At 38.7% G+C, this 25,761-nt stretch overlaps 1 protein-coding gene across 9 annotated transcripts in view; it reads left to right on the forward strand.

Annotated features, from left to right (window-relative positions):
- NCOA6 (nuclear receptor coactivator 6) overlaps positions 1 to 25,761 on the forward strand; it is a 97,025-nt gene that overhangs the window by 40,480 nt on the left and 30,784 nt on the right. For 7 of the 9 annotated variants that reach the window (XM_087853629.1, XM_087853631.1, XM_045806392.2 and 4 more), the window contains 6 exons: positions 2,111 to 2,392; positions 7,210 to 7,365; positions 13,650 to 13,772; positions 20,951 to 21,079; positions 21,763 to 22,629; positions 24,661 to 24,807. In XM_087853629.1, coding sequence (XP_087709755.1) covers positions 2,158 to 2,392; positions 7,210 to 7,365; positions 13,650 to 13,772; positions 20,951 to 21,079; positions 21,763 to 22,629; positions 24,661 to 24,807 — 1,657 coding nt within the window. In that variant the 5' untranslated portion in view covers positions 2,111 to 2,157. The remainder of the gene's footprint in view (positions 1 to 2,110; positions 2,393 to 7,209; positions 7,366 to 13,649; positions 13,773 to 20,950; positions 21,080 to 21,762; positions 22,630 to 24,660; positions 24,808 to 25,761) is intronic. The other 2 variants (XM_087853633.1, XM_087853634.1) reach the window with 2 other exon arrangements.

Raw genomic sequence — 25,761 nt, forward strand, 5'->3', positions numbered from 1 at the left:
TCTTTAAAATCTGTAAAGTACAGATGACAATTGACTAAAGGCAATTCTATTTATAAGGGATTTTCTGAATGCTATTGTTTCTTAACCACTCAAATCACACTATTCCTTTGTAGTAGTCACAATACTAGAAAAGGATATAATTGCGAAGCTGTAAGGTGCTCTGCTCAAATGTAAAAGGGTTTTTTTTGTCCCTTTCAAATTTACTTAAAACAGAGGGTTTTTCCTCTAAGATTTTAGCTTAAATTGGTTTTGGGAAAGTCTTTGCTCTTAAGTTTAAGTGACTATTTAAAAAAGAAAAAAAAAAGTTACACAGTTTTTTAAAGTGGATACATTTTTTTCCATTTGTGCTGATAATATAGCCATATTATAGCATATTTAGTTTTGCATGTCCCCAGTGACTTCTAGCATATTTGGAAAATAGGAAAAGAAAATTTACCAGTGATCTTACCAACCTAGCACTATCACTTGTTTGCATTTTAGTGGATTTCTTTTCAGCCCTTTTTTCTTATCCAGCTTTAAAAACACATAGATGTGGGATGCTTGGGTGGCTCAGTTTGTTAAGCATCTGCGTTCTGCCCAGGTCATGATCCTAGGGTTCTGGGACTGAGTCCGGAATCAGCCTCCCTGCTCAGTGGGGAGTCTGCTTCTCCCTCAGCCTGCCGTTCCCCCTGCTTGTGCCCTCTCTCTGACAAATAAATAGATAAAATCTTTAAATAAAATAAAATAATAAAAAATAAAAAACATATAGTTGTAATTATGGTTTCTTATGTAAGGAATGTTTTTAAATTAGAAGAGTTATGTGAGGTTCTTATGTTTCCATGCCATCCTCACTTAACGGAGATGCTGAAAAATTAATGTTCACTCACTTTTGGGTTAAGGATGTGATCTTCAGTCCCAAAGCTAATGGAGAAAATGGCCACATGGTGTGATCTTTAGTACAGGTACTCTTTGGTAGACAGCATAACTGAAAATAGCAGGTAATGTGACTTCTGTAGATCTAAAAGTTAAAAAGTAATTTATTTCTGTCCTGGACATAGTTCTTTCCCTCCCTAAACATGTGTTAACCACTTACTTTCCTTTCCTAAAAGTATTTAAAAATGTTTTTGTTTTGTTCCTGAATTATCATTTTTAGCCATATCACTATTATTAACCCTTTAAAAGTTATTTTAAAGGGTCCTCGAGACTTTAGGATTTTAGGTAGTCCTCTGGATGTTTTTAGTTGGGTCAAGTTGTGCTTTTCAGATTAGAGAAAGAGAATGGCTCTAAAAACATTGGCTCCTCTGAAACTTGTCAGGACAGGAATAAGGGGAGTCTTGGGGGAGCCCCTTGCTCTCTGGGGTCAGTCAAATGCTTATATAAATTAATTCTCAAAATAGAACTTGTTTTATTTTCTTGTGATCTCTTGTTCCCTCCTCCCCATATTACAGGCTTACCAAATGGTAGCCTATGACCTTATAGACATAAACATAATAAAAGGAACTCTATTTAAAACTGTAAATTTTTGGGACGCATGGGTGGCTCAGTCGGTTGGGTGGCCACCTTGGGCTCAGGTCATGATCCCAGGGTCCTAGAATCGAGTCCTGCATCAGGCTCCTGGCTCAGCAGGGAGGCTGCTTCTCCCTCTGCCTGCTCTGCCTGAGGCTCCCACTGCTTGTGCTCTCTCTCTCTCTCTGACAAATAAATAAAATCTTTCTTAAAAAATGGTAAATTTTTATTTCAAGTATTTTTTTAAGATTATTTATTTATTTATTTTTGAGAGAGTGAGTGAATCAGCAAGCATAAGCAGAGAGGGGGAGCAGAGGGAGAAGCGGACTCCCCGTTGATCAGGGAGCCCCATGTGGGACTCGGTCCCAGGACCCTGGGATCATGACTCGAGCCAAAGGCAGATGCTTAACCAACTGAGCCACCCAGGCACCCTATTTCAAGTATTTTTAAGAGTTAATTATTACAGAATATCTTAATTAATTTATCCTCTCTGTAATTTCTTAATTTTTATAGAGTGCTTTCTTATTACTTGGCAAATAAGTTACAGTTTTCACAGAACAATGAATTATACATTGTTGATTATATAATTATGCATTGTAATACCTTTTATCTTCTTTCTTCAAAGGTTTTCTTATTCTCCATTTGGCATATGCTACTGGAATAATATTCACCATGGTTTTGGATGACCTTCCAAACTTAGAAGACATCTATACTTCCTTGTGTTCATCAACAATGGAAGACTCAGAGATGGATTTTGATTCTGGACTAGAAGATGATGACACAAAAAGTGATAGTATTTTGGAGGATTCCACAATCTTTGTGGCCTTCAAAGGAAATATAGATGATAAAGACTTCAAGTGGAAATTGGACACAATATTGGAGAATGTGCCCAATTTGTTACACATGGGTAATTTGCTTTAATTATTTTCTTCTTGTTACTCATTTTAAAAAGTGTTTGCTCTTCTGTGATTATCTTGAGTTTTACAATGTAAAACTGCTATACTGGATTGAAAGGCTGATTTTAAGTACAGGATTTTAAGTGACATATAACATTATATTAGTTTCAGATATACAACATATCATTCCATATTTGTATATTGTGAAATGGTCACCACAATAAATCTAGTTAACGTCTGTCACCATACGTAGTCACAATTTTGTTTCTTATGATGAGAACTTTTAAGATATACTCTTAGCAATTTACAAATACGGAATAAAGTATTATTAATCATAGTCACTATGCTGTACATTACATCCCTGTGACAATAACTGGAACTTTGTACCTTTTGACCCCCTTCACCCATTTTACCCACTCCTCTCACCCACCCCCCCAGTCTCTGTCAACCACCAGTCTGTTCCTTGTATCTGGAGCTTGGTGTTTTTGTTTTTATTTTGTTTTGTTTTTTAAGATTCCACATGTCAGTGAAATCATACTGTATTTGTCTTTGCTTATTTCACTTAGCATAATGCCCTGAGGGTCCATCCATGTTTGTTTTAAATAGCAAGATTCTTATTTATGGCTGAATAATATTCCATTTTCTATATATATACCACATTTTCTTTGTTCATTCATCCATGCACAGACACTTAAGTTGTTTCCATGTCTTTGCTTTTATAAATAATGCTGCAGTGAACATGGGGTGCAGATGTCTTTTTGAGTTATTATTTTTGTTTTCTTCAGATAAATATTCAGAAGTAGAATTGCTAGATCATGTGATAGTTTTTTATTTTTTTATTTTTTGAGGAACCTCAATACCTTTTTCCACAGTAGCAGCACTAGTTTACATTCTCACCAACACTGTACAAAGGTTCCTCTTTCTCTTCATCCTCGCCAACACTTGTTTTTTGTTTGTTTGTCGACAGTAGCCATTCTGACAGATATATGGGGATATCTCATTGTGGTTTTGATTTGCATTTCCCTGATGGCTAGTGATGTTGATCACCTTCCCTGTACCTGTTGGTCATCTGTATGTATTCTTTGGAAAAACGTCTATTCAAGTCTTATGCCCATTTTTTAATTGGATTGTTTGGATTTTTGCTATTACGTTGCCTGATTTCTGTAAATATTCCAGATATTAATTCCTTATCAGATACATGATTTGCAAATACTTTCTCCCATTCAGTAGGTTGCCTTTTCATTTTGTTAATGGTTTCCTTTGCTCTGTGGAAGCTTTTTAGTTTGATGTGGTTCCATTTGTTAGTTTTTGTTTTTGTTTCCTTTGCTTTTTTGTGTCCCATTGAAAAAAATTGCCAACACCAATGTCAAGGAGCTTACCACCTATGTTTTCTTCTAGTTTTATGGTTTCAGATCCTACATCAAATCTTTATCTGTTTTGAGTTAACTTTTGTGTATGGTGTAAGATAGTGATCCCGTTTCGTTCCTTTGCAAGTGGCTGTCTAGTTTTCCCAGTAACACTTACTGAAGAGACTGTCCTTTCCCCATTGTGTATTCTTGGCTCCTTTGTCGTAAATTAATTGATCACATATGTGTGGGTTTATTTCTGGGCTCTTTTGTTCCATTGATCTGTGTGTTTGTTTTTATGCCAATACCATACTGTGTTAATTACCATAACGTTGTAATATAGCTTGAAATCAGAGAGCTAGATTTTTTTTTTCATGGAAATGCTGTTGTGTTTCTTTTAACTACATGGAGAAACTGAACATGATAAGGTATTGCTTAACATAGTAACGCTTAAATTATCTGCTCTAGTGGATAGGAGTTAATTCTTAAGACTCTTATTTTTTGTTTTTAACTCTCTGATCTTCAGTTTCCTTTCCTTCCTTCAATACTGGACCTTGAAGGCCCCTTAAAGCTTAGAAAGATCTTTTACATGGTGATTCTACTTAAAATGTATGTGAAATATGTTTTCTTAAATTTTAGATTAGAGGTTACCAGTTGGCAGCCTGTTGAATCCAGCCTGCAACCATGTGTTATGTTTCTACCTTAGTTTATTTTTTTAATGTTTGAATTTAATTGCTAATGCTTTTAAAATTGAAATATTTTACGTACAAATCCAGACTTGACTTTGGATTTAGCTCTAAAAATGGAAAGATCTGATAACATAGAACTCTCCCCAATGGTCCTGAGGAGCAGCTGCTATTTAGGGCAGGCCCTCATCTCACACCACTCCCCTCTGGCGTCTTCATACACTTAGATTACCTGTCTGGGTCTTGTGGGTATTTGTGTTTTTGAACCTCAGTTTAGATGTTCTGCCTCGTTTCTGGTTAGCACAGTTACCTACTCTCAAATCAGACATAGTACAAAGCCTAGATTTTATCCTTTTTTTTTTTAAAGATTTATTAATTTATTTTGTGTGTGTGTGTGAGAGAGAGAGAGAACATGGAGGGTGAGGGAGGGAGGGAGAGGAAGAGAGAATCTCAAGCAGACCCCACGCCCAGCACAGAGCCCAATGTGGGGCTCAGTCTCACCACCCTGAGATCACCACCTGAGCCAAAACCAAAGTCGGACACTTAACCAACTCTGCCACCCAAGCACCCCTAGATTTTATCTTTTTATCACAAATCCTGATGTGATCAAGTGCTGATTAGCTTTTTTAGGCTTGGTGGGGTTTTTTTCCTTTGAGATTTGATATCAGGAGGAAAGCTGTCATTTTCTCAACAGCTTTTTTTTTTTTTCTGTGTAAAGCATAGTATTAGAGAATTTTATGTGTTAAAAGTTGCATTTATCACCATCATTGTCACCATAGTCATGGTCACAATATAATATAAGAGCTTTTCCAGGCTAGAGCAGCATACATGAAATTAAATCTATATTATAGTCATGATCTGTCACATTACATAGGGACAAGGATGTCAATGAGCATGAAATTGTTCTTTGCTCTTAATTACCCATGTTTTTTCTTGGTTTAAATTGCTGAATCAGGGGCTCTTGGCTGGCTCAATTGGTAGAGCTTGTGACTCTTGATCTCTGGGTTGTGAGTTCAAGCCCCACAGTGGGCCTTTAAGTTTACATTAAAAAATAAAATAAAATATGGATAGATAGCTGAATCAGTTTATTTATGGCTTTCAGATAAATTGATTTATGATGTTATCACCATATTTAAGATTGTATTGTTGGTCCAAAAGTATTTTAAGTCAAATCTTCTCAAGTATAATGGAAGTTAAAAAACTTTTGATAAAATATAACCATGTTATAGACAAGGATTTTTTGTAACCATATCACAAGTATCTAATACCATAAGCATATTTGATGTTTGTCTAGACTTTGTATAAGATTCTAGTACTCTTTAGATTGGGAAGAAGACCTATAGCATCTGTACTCTGTGGAACCAGGATCCCTGGCTTCCTATGTTTTGCTATTTGGAGGTGTAAATGTTAATGGAAAGGAAATTGACCTGAGAATCAGGGGGTGGATGTTAATGCCATCTCCGATGCTTCTAGGTAACCACAGGATTCTAGGCAGGTCACTTAGTCTTGCTTGGTCTCAGTTTCCTCACCTGTAATATAGACTTGAACTAAATATTGCCTAATTCTTCCTAAATTTCTGTGATTGTATTATCTCACTGCTCTTAGCAAGTAGTCTCTTTTTTGCACATTAGAACAAGTGAACTCCATGTTTGGATAAGTTAACTTTCAATGTCAACCACTTTCTTAGGGGTTTTGGAGCTGGGAGGAGCTTTAGGCAACATGTAGGCACTTTCCTCTATCTGTAGATAGATCTGATTTTGACAACACATATGCCTGTATGACCCATTTTCTTTATATTGAAATGTATAACTGAATAGAAGATACCAAAGACTTAATTTAGCCAAGTTCATAACAAAAGGGGCAATTACTTTTTCTGGGGTTGTTGAAAAAAAAAAAAGTTTTTTTTATCAGCTAACTGGGCCTGGGATTTACTTTGCATCTGTAAAACACAATTACAAGCAACTTTAGCCTCCTCAGTTAACTTTTGTGTCTTCTTTTAAAAACATGTTCTGAAGTTTGCATTGACTTTTCAGACTTGCTGAAATGTAATGTTTTCATATCCTAACTGAAGCTTTGTTGTCAAATTACAGTTTTTCCCTTCAGTTCAGTGTGCTTCAGTGAAAATTATACTCTTACATAAAGCAGAGGAAAAATTTTTCAATCAAAGATAAAAAAGACTTAAAGCCTCCTTAAACTGAAGCATTTACAGGACATTAGAAGAAATTATTTCTCCCTGCTTTATGACTATCTTGCACAGAGATACTTGTTAATAATTAAAAATGAGTATGAACTGGCATAATCTGCATCCTGTATTTTTATAGAATTTCACTGAAATTTGAGACTTAAATGTTCTCATGATGCCAGTTCACATGCATTGAACTGAGTCCGAAAGCAGACCTTAGTCTATTCATTTAAATGTCTCTCTCTCTTCTTCTCTTATATTCCCTACTCCATCTTACTACTTTCCATGTATTCAGTGCGTGTATCAGGTCCTATGCTAGGTTTTTGGCATATATTTTCTCATTTCGTACTCACAATCTCATGAAGTAGTTTTTTCATGGTTTTAAAGAAGAGAAGGGTTAGTTTCAAAAAGGTTAAATAATTTGTTCATGGGCACCCAGGTGCTAAGTGGTAAAGTTAGGATTAGATTTGAAATCTAGCTAATGCCAAAGACTAAGCTCTCACAGCTCCTCCAAGCCAATGCTCTGTCTTGTTCTTTTGTTTTTGGTTTGTTTGTCCCATGTCTTCTGGTGGCTGAAAGATTACTAATATTATTCGCTTTCTTTCACAACCAAGAATCCAGCAAGCTAAAGGTACAGAAGGTGGAGCCTTGGAACAGTGTGCGTGTGACATTCAACATCCCCCGGGAAGCGGCGGAGCGGCTACGGATCCTGGCTCAGAGCAACAACCAGCAGCTTCGGGATCTGGGGATTCTCTCCGTTCAGATTGAAGGTGCCCATCTGGACCCAAATCATAACAACAGTAGAATGTAGCATGATTTTTCTGTGCTGCTTTGTCTGTTCCTCTCGTGTTTCAGAATGCCAAGTAACTCATGTGACCTGCGCTTCACATCTCAGCACCTTAGGGTAAAGAGGAATTGAGGCTTTGTCTGGGTCCTGATGCTTCAGCATCCACAGCCTCATACTCCTTCCCTTGGCTGATTTCATCTGTCAGTCTGTCACATTGGAATTTCACTGGCACCCTGACCAGGAACTGATTTGTCTTTTAAAGAATATCTAATTTCATTTGCTTCCTTCTACCAAATAAGCATTAGTATTTATTTCTTTATTCATCTAACAGAGATTAGGAGGCCTTGAATGGTCCTTTTTGTAGCAGTATTTATTTTTCAAATATTTTGCCAGAGTGGTCTTTTCAAAATGAAAATATGCTACACACACACACACACACACACACACACACACACACATGCATGCACAGCTTAAAACCCCTGCTTATGGCTTGCTGTTGTTCACAGATTAAGGACTAAACTTCTTACCATGACTTCATGGCCTTGCATGGTCTGACCTCTCCCTTTCTCATCCAGTCTTGACTCATACAGCTATCCTCCTTGCTGTCTGTTCAAACCTCTCCAGCTTTCTTCTGGTTCCTCGAATATGCGTTTCTTCCTTCTGCCGTGGGCCCTTTGCATTTATGTTTTCTCTGTATGCAGTGTTGTCCCTTACCATTTCCCCTTCCCTTAGTTAACACCTGCTCAGCCTTCAAGTATCAGCTTAAATCTTGAGAGTATATTTTCTGAACTCCTTGATGAAGTCAGTGTCTTTTATGTGCTCTCACAAAAGTCTGTTTTGCTTTTTCCTTAGATCATTTATGTAATGCTTTCATCAGAGCAATTATTTGACTGTTGTTTTATTCTCCCCTAGATTGCAAGCTCCAGTAGGGCAGAGGCCATGTCTGGTTTTGCTCAGTGTTGTAGCTCTGCTTGCCTGGAACATGTTAGGCTCCTTAGTAAATATATATTGAATGAAAACAAGGGAAGCACACAAATAATAGCACCACTTTGCTTTAGCACTTGGCATACACTGATAAGTATAATATGATCCTTGCTGGTATGAACTCAAAAGAAACTCCTGACCTTCGTGAGGGAGACAAACCTGTGAGAGATAGAAGTACCAGGTATGTGGGAGCATAGAGGAGGTTAGAAAGGATTATATGTATTTTGAAAAATGGGGTAAATCCCATCATTTGATAAACAAGGGAATAGTGGTTTAAACAACAATCAGTCTATTATGAAAAATGTTAGGTTATCTAAAAGGATCCAGAAAAGTAAAATTAATTCACAGCAATCCATAGGATATAGGATGAACTTAGTAAAACAGTTTTTGGCTACAATAAAACTATATAGGCATTTTATGTTTTATGGAACACATAAGTGATTTCTTAAAAACTCTGAATGTTTTGTTTTTTAAGAATATATTTATTTAGGGGCGCCTGGGTGGCTCAGTCGGTTAAGCATCTGCTTTCAGCTCAGGTCATGATCCCAGGGTCCTGGGATCAAGCCCCGCATTGGGCTCCTTACTCAGAGGGGAGCCTGCTTCTGCTGCTCCCTCTGCTTGTGGGCGCTCTCTCTCTCTCTCTGTCAAATAAATAAATAACATCTTTTTAAAAAAAGAATTTATTTGAGAGAGAGAGTGAGAGAGAGAGCACAAGCCAGGGGTGGAGGGGATGGGGGATGGGAGAGGCAGAGGGAGAAGCAGACTCCCCACTGAGCAGGGAGCCCAATGTGGGGCTCCATCCCAGGACCCTGGGATCATGACCCGAGCCAAAGGCAAATGCTTAACAGACTGAGCCACCCAGGCGTCCCAAAATTCTAAATGTTTTATAGTCTCTGTTACCTATTTATGTGAGTTAAAAGGGATTTGGAACTTTATGTGGTAGTGTTTTCTATTGGAGAAAGGAAACACCAGTTTCTTCTTTGAATCGGACTTATTTCCTGTAAGTTCTTTTTAAAAGGATAAGGTGCTGGCCTTTATTGTTAGCCATAAATTAAAGCATAAATACCATCAAGGAAGTAAAATAGATAACATATTTCAAGAAATTATGAAATTCATATATGGCAATTATTATCGCATTACAGAAGGGAGTTCTTTAACTTTTAGGATACACATGTGTATCCCAGGTGATCTCCTTTTCTCTCTCCACACTCCCTCAGAATTTAGGCAGGATCGAAAGTGGTGGGAGCAGCTTTGCCTTTGTGAAACTGCTAACAAGCTTATGTCTTAGTACATTGTAAGAGGAGATGTTGCCACTGCCATGGTGTCTGCTGTAGGGGTGCAGGGACAGGTTGTCCCCCAACAGCCTATTTTCCATTGAAGAATACTCTCTGTACCCTTCCTTTTTTGAGTTTTGGCCAGGGAGCTGGGGAGACATCTTTTTTGAAGACATTTTGTGACCCCTCTATTCATTCATGGTGATTTAAAGCAGAGTCTGCAAACTTTTCTGTAAAGGGCCAGAGAATACATTTGTTTGGCTTTGTGGGCCCTAAGATCTCTGTCACAACAGTTCCAGTCTGGTTGTAGTGCAAAACAGCCATAAGCATATGTGAGTGAATAAACATGGATGTGTTCCAGTAACATTTTGTTTAATTATACAGGCAGCAGGCTAGATTGGGCCCATAGGCCATGGTTTGCCAACCCCTAATCAGCAAGTTTGGGAGCCTGTAGTGTTCTTCATGTGTGTTTCTTTGATACCAGTTAGTTTATATGCACTTGGCAAATAGGAGAATAATAGCACTATAATGTGGAAATTGTGTGTATCCATATAAAGAAGGCAAGGGAAACTGGATTAGTGGGAATAGAAGGATGATTATCTGCAAGAAAAAAAAGACAAGCTTAGCTGCTGCATAGGTGGGAGTCCTTTCAGCTCTATTTTAAGATAATTAGGAATCAGAATTTACACTCAGATACCTCCCTTCAGAGGTGCATCCCCAGACTAGCATGGCTCTTGGCTTGTGAAAAGTTTCACTTCCTCCTATGCCTGCTTTAGTGGCAGCCCCACTGGCTCAGAACTCTCTTGCATCTGCATTATCTCAGCACCTGTAACGAGGCATTTCTACTGCAAATGTTTTTGGATATGTTGCCTCTACCAGTTACTGTTTTTATTAGAGCTCTGGTTACAAAGCCACATAGGTTTTGAGTTTGTCCCAACAACACTGTTTTTTCCCATAAAATCTATTATTTTCAGTGTGAGATTTTACAGAATGTGGGATTTTCCGGGAATGCATTCATCATATAGAAAAATGCCTATAATTCTTTGTAAGGTTATAAGATGATGATTCATAATACGTGTAATAAATAGCTAATGAGTGCCTACCATGTATTAGACACTGTTCTGTGTCTTAAGGATATAATTAGGGTGGGCATATATTAAGGATATAATTAGGGTGGCCATATAATTTATCATCTAAATTGACACTTTGAGAGTAAAAGGGTGCTATAAATAACTGTCCCCAAATAATAGATATAAAGGAACTAGGGCAGATTTATGGTTACCCTTGTATGGGGATGGGGAAGGCGGACAAGGAATCAAGTGAATGTGTAAGTAAGTACATGGGGTGTGCTCTGAAGAAAAGATGTTCTGATAAGGGTGACCTACCCTTGGATAAGACAATTGGAGAAGGTCTTTGGGGGCCTGTGACACTTAAGTTTACATGAAAATTGAGAAGTTGGTTTATGTAAAGAGAGCAGGAGAACTGTTGTAAGCAGAGGGGACAACATGTGCAAAGGCCATGAGGTGAGAAGCAGCTTTGTGTGCCTAAGAAACTAAAAAAGGCCACCGATGGGGCGCCTGGGTAGCACAGTCGTTAAGCGTCTGCCTTCGGCTCAGGGCGTGATCCCGGTGTTCCGGGATCAAGATCAAGTCCCACATCAGGCTCCTCTGCTGGGAGCCTGCTTCTTCCTCTCCCACTCCCCTGCTGTGTTCCCTCTCTCGCTGGCTGTCTTTCTGTCACATAAATAAATAAAATCTTTTATTTATAAATAAATAAATAGATAGATAGATAGATAGATAGATAGATAAATAAATAAATAAATAAATAAATAAATAAATAAATAAATAGGCCACCGAGGCTGAATCCTAAAATCGAAGGAGAAAATAGTGCCATTGAGGTTAGAGAGGTAGGCAAGGGCCACATCTGGGCTGTTAAATACAGTAGCCGCCGGCCATATGTGGCTGTTGAGCACTGGACATATGGCTAGTTCAAACTGACATGTGCAGTAAGTAAAATACATAGTGGATTTTGAAGACTTAGCACTCCCAAAAAAGAATGTAAAATACTTAATTAACTTTTTGTATTAGTTACATGTTGAAATAATAGTACATTAGATGTACTGGGTTAGATAAAATATATTACAACTAATTTCACCTGGTTTTTTTTAACCTTTTTACTGTGGCTTCTAGAAAACTTAAAACTATATGTGTGGCTCATATTAAATTTCTGTTGAATAGCATTGGACTAGATAGATCATTTAAGGCTGTTTGGAGGAGTTTGGCTTTTATTTCTACAACAGTAGGAAGCAGTGGAGCAGTTTGAAGCAGAGAACTGACATGATCTGATGTCCATTTCAAGAATAATACTTTCTGCTTACAGTGTCTTAGCAAGTTTGTTATATTAATAGTTCCTTCCCTTTATTGGAAACCCTCAAGATCTGTAGTCTCTTTTTCTTTCATTCCTGTCTCCCATAGGCGGTTTAGAGCATCTCATAGCCCCTGGTCCCATATTAGTAGGATGTTTGTGCCCTGTGACCAGTCTACCTGCCTGGTTGAAATACTTAATACAGAAAGGGGACTTCACCAGTGACAAGACAGAGGAAACTACTGTGTCCTCATTAGCGTCCTGCTTTGTCATCTGGCTCTATAAACCAGGACCCCACGATATGGAATGATGCTGGAAGGATGCCAGTCAATGCAATGTTGCTTTCATCTCTTTAACCACTGGCTAGCTATACTTCTATCTGTCCACTAGGTGGTGCTGTCATCCAGAGTAACAGTAGTCAAAATTGTGGATTAGGTGCAGGAAGTATCCTGAAATTTGTTTCTTTTTATCATTAAACCGAGTAAAATTTAAGTTACCTCTAAGTTTAGAGTTATCTCTGATTAATTGGAACATATCTAGTTATGTTACCTACCAGGATATTTTGAGGTTCAAATGAGATAAAATCTTGTAAGCATTAAAAACTCTATACAGGGGTGCCTGGGTGGCTCAGTCATTTAAATGTCTGCCTTCGGCTCAGGTCATGATTGGGCTTCCTGCTCATCATGGAGTCTGCTTCTCCCTCTCTCTTTTACTCCCCCCCCAACCCCCCCCACACTCTGCTCATGCTTGTGCTCTCTCTCTCTCTCCCTCAAATAAATAAATAAAATCTTAAAAAAAAAAATAAAAATAGGGGCGCCTGGGTGGCTCAGTCGGTTAAGCTTCTCTGCCTTCAGCTCAGGTCATAATCTCAGGGTCCTGGGATTGAGCCCCTCATCAGGCTCCCTGCTCAGCAGGGAGTCTGCTCTCCCTCTTCCTCTGCAGCTCCCGCTGCTTGTGCTCTCTTGCTCTCTCTCTGTCAAATAAATAAATAAAATCTTTTTTTAAAAATTAAATGAAAGTACAAATAAATAAAAATTAGAGCTCTATACAAATGTTGGTCTTATCATTAGATGCTGTGAAAGTAGATTAGTAGCAACCTCTCTACTCTTCATTGTATGAATATCTCTAATGGATATCTATTTATATTACAGTTTTTGAAAGGGAAATGGTATTTTGCTCACAAATATTACAGTGTCCCTGTACCATCCATCATATGTTCTTTCTCCATTACACCTACTCATATCTCTACGTTCTGATTGTAAGTTCCCAAAAGGTAATCTAGGATTTTGAGAATTTCTGAGACCATTTTCTTCCTTCTCACACACATAGACACACATGCATACATGCACACACTGTGAGCTATTTGAAAATAGATATTCAGGGTTACAAGCTGCCCCTGACACTATACGTCATTAATGATTGCCTATCTGCTGTATTGTGAGGATTATGTTCTCCTTGTGCTTCATGTAAGTCCCAGATGAAGTTGAAGGAAGACCTATATCGTATTGCACTTATCCTTTTTGTGATGGTAAACTTAACCATAATTCTTCAAAAACACAGAAAACTGAAGTTCTTGTATACCCATTTTTAAGCAGCATTTACATCTTATTCTGATGGTTTCCTTTTTATAACCTGTCATTTTCAGGGGAAGGTGCTATCAACCTGGCTTTGGCTCAGAACCGAAGCCAAGATGTGAGAATGAATGGACCCATGGGAGCCGGAAATTCAGTTAGGATGGAGGCAGCATTTCCCATGGCAGGTGGTCCAGGTGAGATCTCCCACTCAATTATATGACATTTTACTGGTTTGCTTTTTTCCCTTTATTTTCTGATGTGTGATCATTTGGGTCCTGCAGAATAGGCATGGGTTTCTGGTACATTTCTGTTTTCTGGTTTAAGAAAGCAAGATTTAAATCACTCTTAGGAGCATAGAGTCACAGAGCATGGGCTCATGCTTAAAGGTAGATAGATGAGCACTGAGCTGTGCAGCAAACATTTATTGAGTTCTTTTCATAGGACAGGACCTCTGCTATGTGTTGGAGATAGAAATGAATAAAATATTTTCTACCCTCAGAATGTTTATAGCATAATGGGGAATGTAGCTTTTCAACTCCCACTTTCTCTGAGGCTGAGAATCCGTGAGCTGAGTTCTTGTGTGCTTACTTGGAATCTGAAGAAGTATGCGGAAGGATATGTTTTTAGGTACTTAGAATTTTAGAGAGTTAGAAATTATTTGCTGACTTTTCTAGAAAAACTGAAATTTCTTCTTTAGAGATTGACTCAATATTCTGTGAATCACAAAATATTAGAATTGAGTTAGCTCTCGGGGTGCCTAGGTGGCTCAGTCAGTTAAGCATCTGACTCTTGATTTCAGCTCAGGTCATGATCTGAAGGTTGTGAGATCAAGCCCCCTGAGTTGGGCTCAGCACTGGGCATGGAGCCTGCTTGGGATTCTCTCCCCCTCTGCCCCTCCCCCCCCCCAAAAATAAAAGGAATTGAGTTGGCTCTCATCTATTTTTTATTTTCTGGTTAGTCCCGAGCTTTATTTTTTTAATTTTTTAAAATTCAGTTAGTTAGGGGCGCCTGGGTGGCACAGCGGTTAAGCGTCTGCCTTCGGCTCAGGGCATGATCCCGGCATTATGGGATCGAGCCCCACATCAGGCTCCTCCACTATGAGCCTGCTTCTTCCTCTCCCACTCCCCCTGCTTGTGTTCCCTCTCTCACTGGCTGTCTCTTTCCTGTCGAATAAATAAATAAAATCTTTTAAAAAAAATAAAAAATAAAATTCAGTTAGTTAAAGTATTACCAGAGGTAGAGGCCAGTGATTTCATCAGTCTTATATAATACCAAGTGCTCATTACATCATGTGCTCTCCTTAATGTCCATCACTTGAGTGCCCCATCCTTCTGCCCCCCGTCCCCTCTAGCAACCCTCAGTTCGTTTCCTATGATTAAAAGTCTCTTATGGTTTTTCTACCTCTCTGATTTCATCTTGTTTTATTTTTCCCTCTCTTCCCCTATGATCCTCTGTTTTGTTTCTTAAATTCCACATGTGAGTGAGATCATATGGTAATTGTTCTTTCTCTGATTGACTTATTTTGGTTAGCATAATACCCTCTAGTTCCATCCATGTTGGGCAAGATTTCATTTTCTGATGGCTGAAAAGTATTCCACTGTATATATAACACCACATCTTCTTTATCCATTCATCTGTTGATGGACATCTGGGCTCTTTCTAGTTTGGCTATTGTGAACATTGCTGCTATAAACATTGGGGAGTTTTGGTAGTTTATATGTCTCTAGAAATGCATCCATTTCTTCCAGATTGCCTAATTTTTTGGCAAACAGTTGCTTATAATGTGTTTTTATAATTGTATTTCTTCAGTGTTGGTTGCGACTTGTCCTCTTTCATTCATGATTTTATTTATTTGGGTCCTTTCTCTTTTTGATAAGTCTGGCCAGGAGTTTATCAATCTTATTAATTCTTTCAGAGAACCAGCTCCTAGTACTGCCTCTTATTCTCTTTTTTGAGGTGAGTTTTTTTTCTTACAGAAAGTTGTCACTTTTCTATTCGTAGAGTTGTAGCTATTCTTTTCTTAGATCTCCAGTTGAGTTCCCAAGTGTTCAGAAAGATTTGATAGCTGTCTAGCTGAATTCCTGGGACCAAACAAAACTGAGGTCTCCTACTCCTCCGCCATCATGGACTCTCAGTCCCAAACTTTAAATCTGCCTCAGGCCTTGACATTGGTTCCCTTGCCACCTCTCGAGTTGGCTCTCATTTAAAGCTGAGGAAACTCCAGGAGTGCCTGGGTGGCTCAGTCGGTTAAGCATGACCTTCAGCTCACGTCATGATCCCAGGGTCCTGGGATAGAACCCTGTGTCAGGCTCCCTCCTCAGCGGGGAGTCTGCTTCTCCCTCTTCCTCTGCCCCTCCCCGCATGCATGCACATGCTCTCTCACTTTCTCTCTCGAATAAATACATCTTAAAAAAAACAAACAAAAAAAAAAAGGTGAGGAAACTCTGGAACTCACAGAGAGGAAGCAGTTTGCTCAGGGTCAAGTAGCAATACCCTAGTATCACAGCTCTGACTCCCAGTCCAGTGCTCTTTTCACTACACTAGTGGCTTTCAGACTTTTTCTGCTGCAGGACCTTTTATTCAAATAAACCAGAAAAACACAGCTGCTGTGGTAGAAGCATAGTAACCACCTAAAACTATAGCCAGTCATTCGCCACCCCACCTACCACAGTAGGTCTTGAAGAAATACAGCAGAATGGAGAGCATCAGTTTATAAAGCCATTGTTCTGAACTGTAGCTGAAGATTTGGCCATATAAAATTGAAACTAGATTTTTATCCTAGCAGTACCATTTCCTGGTTACCTCAAGCTAGTTGCTGTACCTCTCCAAGCAGCAGTTTCTTCACATAAAAATGAGATAAAAATGCCTACAATCTTTTGAGCTCATACTTGAAGGTGGATGACCCCTGAGCCCTGAAGCTGACATTTACAGAGTTCCTATTATATGTCAGGACCTGTGCTATTGAGCTGTTAATGGAATACCGCGTAGTAGATGTACAGTTCCCAGCCTGCTACCTGTAGTAGGGGATTGGTAGTTAGAGTTCTCCACCAAATTCTGAGGATTTCGTATTGTGGTAGCTTGATGAGAGATAAGCAGTGATGCTATTGCCAGTACTAAAGAACCAGAGTGGGACGAGTCTGGCCAAGTTGCATATAGTTAGTGAAAGAATAGATCTAGGATGAGGAAGACCAATAGAGAGAATGGCTGGAATTTTTCCAGAATTGGTGAAAGATGTGAATCCTCAGAAATCCTGAGCAATGTAAATAAAAATAAATCCACACGGGCGCCTGGGTGGCTCAGTTGGTTGGATGTCTGCCTTCGGCTCAGGTCATGATCCTGGAATCCCAGGATCGAGACCCGCATCAGGCTCCCTGTTCAGCAGGAAGTCTGCTTCTCCCTCTGCCCTTCACCTTGCTCGTGCTCTCTTTCTCTCAAATAAATAAATGAATAAAATCTTTTTAAAAAATAAATCCACATTTGACACAAAATTATAAAACTGTAGAACATGAAAAAACAAAGAGAATGTTAAAAGCAACTCAAAATAAAAGACCAATATTTTACAAACGAAAAGCTATCAGATCACAACTGATTTCTCAGCAGCAACACTGAAAACCAGGAAACATTGGAATAGTATTTTCAAAGTGATGAGAGAATAATTGACAGCCTAGAATTTTAAACCTACTTTTACTATAAAGAGTAGTATAAAATAAAGACATTTTCAAAGACACTAAGTGAAGCTACCATTAACAGACTCTTGCTCATTGAACTGCTCAAGAATCTACTTCAGGAAGAAGAAAATTGAACCTTAAATGGAAGAAATAAGATCTAAAAGGGAGTGGTGAGCTAAATAATTGGTAAACATTGGGTAAATCTAAATAAGTATTGGCTCATTTAGCAATAATGATGATCACATGTTTACACTTTAAGTTGAGTATGTCTATTGACAAAAGAGATCATTAAAATAATAGAGGGGCACCTGGGTGGCTCAGTCAGTTAAGTATCTGCATTTGGCTCAGGTCATGATCCCAGGGTCCTGGGATCAAGCCCTGCATTGGGCTCCCTGTTCAGCGGGGTGTCAGCTTCTCCCTCTGCCCCCCCACCCCCCGCTGGTATGTGCTCGCATGCGCTGTCTGTCTCTCTCTCAAATAAAATCTCTAAAAATGAAATAATAGAAATAAGATGTATAACTTCTAAGCTAGTAGTAGAGGTAGAAAGGAAGGGCATGTTTGGGGCACCTGGGTGGCTCAGTTAGTTAAGCATCTGCCTTCAGCTCAGGTCACAATCCTGGGGTCCTGGGATGAGTCCCCACATAAGGCTCCCTGCTCATCGGAGAGCCTGCTTCTCCCACTGCTTCTGCCCCTCCCCCCCACTCTCTCTGTTCTGTCTCTCTCTCTCTCTCTCTCATAAATAAATAATCCTAAAAAAAAAAAAGGAAGGGCGTGTTTGAAAAAATCCAATAAAATCTAAAAAAATTAGGAAACCAGCATAGAAAAAAATAGGAAAACACCACAGAAAAAGAAGGGGTAAAAAGCAGGGGTATCATAAAAAAAAAAGAAGGGGTATCATAAAATGATAAAATGAATCAAAATATATCAGAAATTAATAGTAAAGGTAAATGTATTGTGAACACTGATAAAAAGACCATGATTAATCAGATTGAATATTCTCAGATTTAGTTATGTTCTCTTACAGGAAGCACATAAAACATAAGGATTTGGCTCATAGTTAAAAGGATGGGATAAAAAATAATCCAGGCGAATATTAGCCAAGAAAAGGGGTATAACAATATTTTTATCAGATAAAACAGACTAATAAAAAGCATTACTGAGGATAAATAGAGCCAATGTATGATGTAAAAGGAAATATTCATCAGGAAGACAGCTAATATCTTAATAATACTTAATGATCTAGCTTTAGAATATGTAAGGCAAAGTGGACAGGATTATATGGAGATATCACATCTTAGGGGAGATCTTAAAACACCTGTGTTAGTAATTGATGTACTAAGCTTATTTGAAAATTAATAAGGATAATGCTTGAATAACAAGTAAAATAGTTTGATATAATGGAGATATATAGAAACCATGCACTAGTAATTCAGAAATTCTTAATCTTTTCAAGCATAAATGGAACATTTATACAAATTGTGTATTTTTCTAAAATCAAGTTTCAGTAAATACCAGATATTGGTATCACACAGATCATGTTCTCTGAACACAGTACAATTAAGTCATTGGCAAACAAACAATCAAAAAAACAGCTAACCAAAATATTCTGTAGTTTTAGAAAATTTAAAATACATTCTGAATATCCCTGATTTTTTAAAAAGCAGTCATGATGGACAGCAAAAAATATTTAAAATGGAATAATGAGGGGCACCTGGGTGGCTCAGTTGGTTAAGTGTCTGCCTTCAGCTTACATCATGATCCCAGGGTACCAGGATCGAGCCCTGCATCGGGCTCCCTGCTGAGTGAAGAGCCTCCTTCTCCGTCTCCCTCTGGTGCTCCCCCTGCTTGTGCTGTCTCTCTCTCTCTGTCAAGTAAATAAATAAAATCTTTAAAAAATAAAATAAAAGAAAATGGAATAATGAAAATAGTACGTATCAAAATTTGTGAGATGTGGCCATACAGCATGGAAGAAAATTTAAGCCCTCAGATAACTGTTAGAGCAGAACATGAATTGAAAATTAAAGCTAAGAGTCTGACCTAAGAATTGAGAAGGAGAATAGCAGAGTAATAATAATTTAGGAGGAAGGAAATAATAAAGATAAGAGCAGAAATAAGTAAAGTAATAAAAAAACAAAACAAAATGGAACAAAGTAGGAAGACCAAAGATGTTTCTTTGAAAAAACAATTAAAACTGATGAACGTGGTAGAACAAAAAAAGAGAAGGCATAAGCAATGTAAAGAAGGAAAAAAGTGTGTACTTCAAAAGGGTGAATTTTGTGGGGCGCCTGGGTGGCACAGCGGTTAAGCGGCTGCCTTCGGCTCAGGGTGTGATCCCGGCACTGTGGGATCGAGCCCCACATCAGGCTCCTCTGCTATGAGCCTGCTTCTTCCTCTCCCACTCCCCCTGCTTGTGTTCCCTCTCTCACTGGCTGTCTCTTTCCTGTCGAATAAATAAATAAAATCTTAAAAAAAAAAAAAGGGTGAATTTTGTAATATATGAATTATTTCTAAAAAATGGGGCAAAGTTGTAAATAACTTCATGCTAATAAATTTTAAAGCATCAGCAATTAACAGTTTTCTTGAAAATGTAATTTACCCAAAACTGACTTAAGGAAACTTGAAAAATCTGTAACTATTTAAGAAATTGAAATAATTAAAAATTTGTCTCCCTATGAATCAATTAGTATAACTCACAGGTCCAGATAATTTTCCAGGTGAGTTTACTAAACATTTAAAGAACAGATACAGATATTCTTCAAGAGCATAGACAAAGAAGAAAGATGCTTTCCAGCTCTTTTTTGAAGTTATTTTAATCTTAATGCCAAAAATCAAAGAGACATGAAGAGGATAGTATATTTTCACTTATTAATATGGATGCTAAATCCTAAAAAGTCTAATGGTATCAGAAATTGGAAAGATACGGAACAAGAGTAGTTCTCAAACGGATAGTTGCAATGTAAATTGGCATAATAACTTTTTTTTCCCCACCTTTTTTTTAAGTTTATTTATTTAAGAAATCTCTACACCCACCCCGTGGGGCTTGAACTCACAACACCGAGATCTAGAATTTCACACTCCTCCCACTGAGCCAGCCGGGCACCCGTGGCATAGCCACCTTTGAGAGCAGTTTGCCAATATCTACTAAAATGGAAGATGTTTATACTTAAAACCTAGGAATTCCAAGTATATAGTCTAAAGACATGTCCACAAGAATACATGACATTGCAAAATTGTAAGAATGAAAATTGGGGCAGGGGAGGGAGAACCTTAACTGTTCATTAGCAGAATGAATGTATTGTTTCCATAAAATGGATCACTATTATAGCAGTCAAGATGGATGGAGCTCAAAAGGTAATATTAAGTGAAAAAGGAAACTGAGAAGACAGAGTATGATGCCACTTATACAAAGATTAAAAGCATACCAAAAATGCTATGCAGTTTACCTACATATGTAATAAAGATAAACGTGCATGGAACTACTAATCCCAATTATAAGGTAAGAGAGAGGCAATGGAATGAGATTGGGAAGTAGGGGGATTCTGTATCTACATATGTATCTGAAGGGAATGGGGCAAAATGTTAACAAGGTAGATGATGGGTACAGAAATTTTCAATACCTTTTTATATTCTTGAAATATTTTATTTAAAAACAAATGTTGTACCAATTCCAGTACTCTATTCTAGGGATTTTCTTTTTCCTTTAGGACTAATAAGGATGACCAGCCCTGCCACTGTTATGATACCCCAGAGTGTAAATGTGTCATCTTCCATGATGGCACCAGGCCCCAATTCAGAGCTGCAGCCCAGGACTCCTCGCCCTGCTTCTCAGTCAGGTAATCACCTCCAATCTTTGTGGATTGAAGAGGCTGGAACTCTTTGCAGAGATCATTACAAAACTGAGCTCTCTCTAATACCAAATTCCTAACTGCCCAACTTTTAAATGCCACCTTCTTTACAAAATTTCCCCCATTTCTTCAAGCTAAAAGTCATCATTTCCTTCTCAGAATTTCTCATTCTCTTATCAGTTATAACCCAACATTCCTAAAAAATGCATTCCTTTGACTACATAGTCCTGGAAGATACTTCATGGCAGGGAATTCTATAATAAATTTAGTAAGCACATCATGCTTTACCCTCCCTCCTAGAGATTCACAATTAACCTATTGGAGGCACTGCGAGTCCTGCAGCGAAGAAGCCTATCTAAGCTGGTTAGGTTCACTTGTTTCCCAAACCTAATTGACTATATTTTATTTTGTTTTCTTATAATGCTAATGAACATAGCTCCCCAGGGTATGCTTTGGAAAATACTGCTCTCCACATTTTATGTTTGGCTCTTTCATCCACTTTTGAACCATAAGCTCTTCTAGACAATACTCATCTTCCTGTCATCACGGTATGTTGCTTTGCATATAGAAGGTGCTCACAAACATCTCATTGAAGGTACCAGGGGATTTACTATTGCTATAGGATCTAGGTTGCAGTAATTTAATTATTGCTTTGTTAACTCTTTAAACAGATGCAATGGATCCACTCCTCTCTGGGCTCCATATACAGCCGCAGAATCACCCCTCAGGATCTTTAGCTCCCCCGCACCACCCAATGCAGCCTGTCCCCGTGAACAGACAAATGAACCCAGCTAATTTTCCCCAGCTGCAACAGCAGCAACAGCAGCAGCAGCAGCAGCAGCAGCAGCAGCAGCAGCAGCAGCAGCTACAGGCAAGACCCCCACAGCAACATCAGCAGCAACAGCCACAGGGAATTCGACCCCAGTTTACTGCCCCAACTCAGGTGCCTGTTCCTCCAGGCTGGAACCAGCTGCCTTCTGGAGCCCTTCAGCCTCCTCCAGCCCAGGGTTCTCTGGGCACAATGACTGCAAGTCAAGGGTGGAAGAAGGCTCCCTTGCCTGGCCCAATGCAACAGCAACTCCAGGCAAGACCATCCTTAGCCACGGTACAGACACCTTCCCACCCTCCCCCTCCATATCCCTTTGGCAGCCAGCAAGCCTCACAAGCCCATACAAACTTTCCTCAGATGAGCAACCCAGGCCAGTTCACAGCTCCTCAGATGAAGAGCTTGCAGGGAGGGCCCTCCAGGGTCCCAACCCCCCTGCAGCAGCCCCACCTCACCAACAAGTCTCCTGCCTCCTCACCCTCCTCCTTCCAGCAGGGATCCCCTGCATCCTCCCCAACGGTTAACCAAACTCAGCAGCAGATGGGACCAAGGCCACCTCAAAATAACCCACTTCCCCAGGGATTTCAGCAGCCTGTCAGCTCTCCCGGTCGGAATCCTATGGTTCAACAGGGAAATGTGCCACCTAACTTCATGGTGATGCAGCAGCAACCACCAAACCAGGGGCCACAGAGTTTACATCCAGGCCTAGGAGGTGAGGAACACGGAAGCTATTTGTGTTGGTAAATTTACTGGAGATAGATCTTAATAGAACTTCAATATTTAGAGTTAATGGAGGGAGGATATAATTATTTGGCTTTGTGGATATAGTGGTGACACTTAATATAACTTAGTTAACTTGATACATTATGCAGCATCTTACTGGTTACATTTAAGCTAGCCCTCTGGATATAAATGCAGGTAAAATTCAATATAGAGACTTCCATTTTGTTTTTCAAATTATTTTTGCTTGATCTTGGACTAGTAAATTAAGATGTCCAGAAGAAACATGCATTGTATTAACTTAAACTGCTCAGCTGTTGAAAAAAAAATTAATATTATGCAGTAGAGCAAAAATGGAAAAATAAATACAGAGTATTTGGGGGTAAAGTCCCTTCAAGTTTCCAGTTTTGCTAATCTTAGTAAAGTAGTAAGCATGGTTATTTGTTAAATTTGATTAAAGTGTTAAAGGGGAATAAGTTCAGAAATCATTGACTTTTGTAGTTTTATAATGCCAATGCCTGCTCCTTAGAGAGGGAATTCCACCAGTTATACCTAAAGGAGATTTATTTATTTATTTTGTAAGGTGCCTCTTGTATGAAGAAAAAGCAATGGAGCTTAATGTGTGAGAGGTAAAACGATTACAGTAAAACTTATCCATCTCCATGTTTATTATTTATTCTTATTAATCATTGATCTAGTGCACATGAATGTGCTTGGAGCTTTTCAGTAAGGTATAGAGTGTCAGTACTACTGTCATCTGATAAACATGTCCCCACCAAAAGACACGCATTGCCTACCCAGAAAAAAACCCTTGCATCTTTAGTGCAACATAGCAAAGGCATGTTCTCATGGTTTCTGGTGAAATTAAGTTGCTCATCAGTCTTTTCACTCTCTTGTAATTAATTTTGCTGACTTGCAGGCTATAATATTTGAATCCTAAGAAGTTTTTAGAAAATGCAAGAATGTTTCAGCTCCAAACTTCACTGTTCTGGGCATCTAGCCCTGGATCAGTGGAAGCTGGGTAGTCCCTCCTGCAAATGTGATTACTGATTTAATTACAGTGGAAGCATGCAAATGGGGACTTGTCACTGCTAAAGAAAGGACAAATGCATATTTGTCTAAAAAGTGTTTTTCGGGACATTGAAATTTGGTCCTTAAAAATAAATGGACTAATACAAAATTTTTTAAGTGAGCTTTAGGTCTTGATGCTTTCATAGAGCAGATGGTGTGCTCACCTAGATGATCTGGCCACATCAAGTCCTATGTCATAAACAATGAGTGGGTTCTGAGATCGTCCTTCTTACAGATCTGTTTTCTGAAATTAAGCCTTCCTACAAAAGGAAGTAATACATTTGTAAGATTCCATTAGAGCATGGCTTTTGGTACCATAGCTGTCGGAATTACAGCAAACCTTAAAAGGGGAAGGCATGATGATAGTTTAACATAGCCTCACTTTGAAACTTCTATGGATTGTTTCTAATCTCCTGTCTCTTACCAAGAGATAAGCACAATATTGGGGGAAATTTTCCACAAAAGAGATTGTCATCCATTTCCTTCAATGGAAAAAAAGTCACCAGCATTAATATCAGGACCCAGCTCTTTGTTTTATAGTATTTCTGATCAATTTGTTTGAATATGAGAGAATTTAGCATATTCCTTTGGTGCCTATGTTAAAGTGTGTAAAGTTTTGGGGTCTGTTGTATTGTAGCGAAAAGTGAGCCCTAAACCTTGCTGTGACGTGGCCTCAGATCACATTTAGGGAGCAGATTGCCATCTCTTCCTTGGCATGTTCTAAGTGTAAATTTTTTAGTATTTCTTTTTCATTTTGACAATGCTCATGTAAGAGATTGTGTTGATTTTTTTAACCATCTTTCCCAACCTTATTATTAAAGATCCTACCAGTGTGACAGAGAAAGCTAAGCCAGTGGAGACTTCATGCAGCTCATCCTTCCTTATTCATTCCACATCTAAGCAAGAGTATAAATTTGCTAGGTAACTGCCTTACTCATTGTTTTCTATTAAGGAATGCCTAAACGCCTCCCACCTGGCTTCTCAGCAGGACAGGCCAATCCGAACTTTATGCAAGGTCAGGTGCCTTCGACCACAGCAACCACCCCTGGCAATTCAGGAGCCCCTCAGCTGCAAGCAAATCAAAATGTCCAGCATGCAGGTTTGTTTTCTGTGCTTTATCCAGCCAGCATTTATTGAACATTGTGTGCTAGATACCATGATAGACAAAAAGAATATCCAGATAAATAAAAATTCTGGTTTTTCCCCTTAATCTCAAACCAAAATTATTCCTTCAAGGCAGTAACTGATACAGCAAATGTAGTACAGCGTCTTGGGAACCTCAAAACACCTAAGGAAAGAAAATGAAACTTGAGTTTGAGCAGGGATCAACATTTTTTTTTTTCCTGTGAAGAACTCCAGGTAATAAATATTTTAGGCTTTGCAGATTATATGGTCTCTACTGCAGCTGTTTAACTCTGCTGTCATAGCATAAAAGTAGCCATAAACAATATGACAAATGAGCATGGCAGTGTTCCAAATACTGTTTATTTAGAAACTGGCAGTTGATTTGGCCCATGGACCATAGTTTGCCAGCTCCCGAGTTCATAAAAGGGCAAAAGGCATTTGTGGCAAAGGAAACTATAGGTATAGAAACACAGAGGCACATGGCATTTTGGGGGAACTGCAACTTTTTAAAAGCTCTATATACATGTTGACTTTGTTTATGCAGAATGTTTAAATTCTGGTTTACAATTTGGTGTTTGAAGACCAGACTTCAGTCAGTATAGATTTAATGCCAACAGTGTATCGTATATAAGAAGAAATTTTGGAGAAGAAGTAGGATGGAGCAGAATGGCTAAAAAGAATTTGTAAAGCAGTGTCATATATACCCAGACTTCATGTTCCTGGTTACTTAGGTACCAAATGACTGATCTTATCCTTTCTCATTGACACAGTTGGAACTGAAGTAGCACAAATAGTTTCTGTGGAGAACTCCCCATCCCCACTTGGAGGGGAGTTTACTAGTTCAGTAATGTGGTTCCAACTTTAACTGTAAATCACTAAGGAACAAGAAAGTTCTAACTTAATTTTTTTTTAAAGTTCAAAGTACCTT

Source organism: Ursus americanus, chromosome 22 (assembly GCF_024610735.1).
Source record: "Ursus americanus isolate L20-20 chromosome 22, mUrsAme1.1.p, whole genome shotgun sequence".
NCBI lineage: Eukaryota > Metazoa > Chordata > Mammalia > Carnivora > Ursidae > Ursus > Ursus americanus.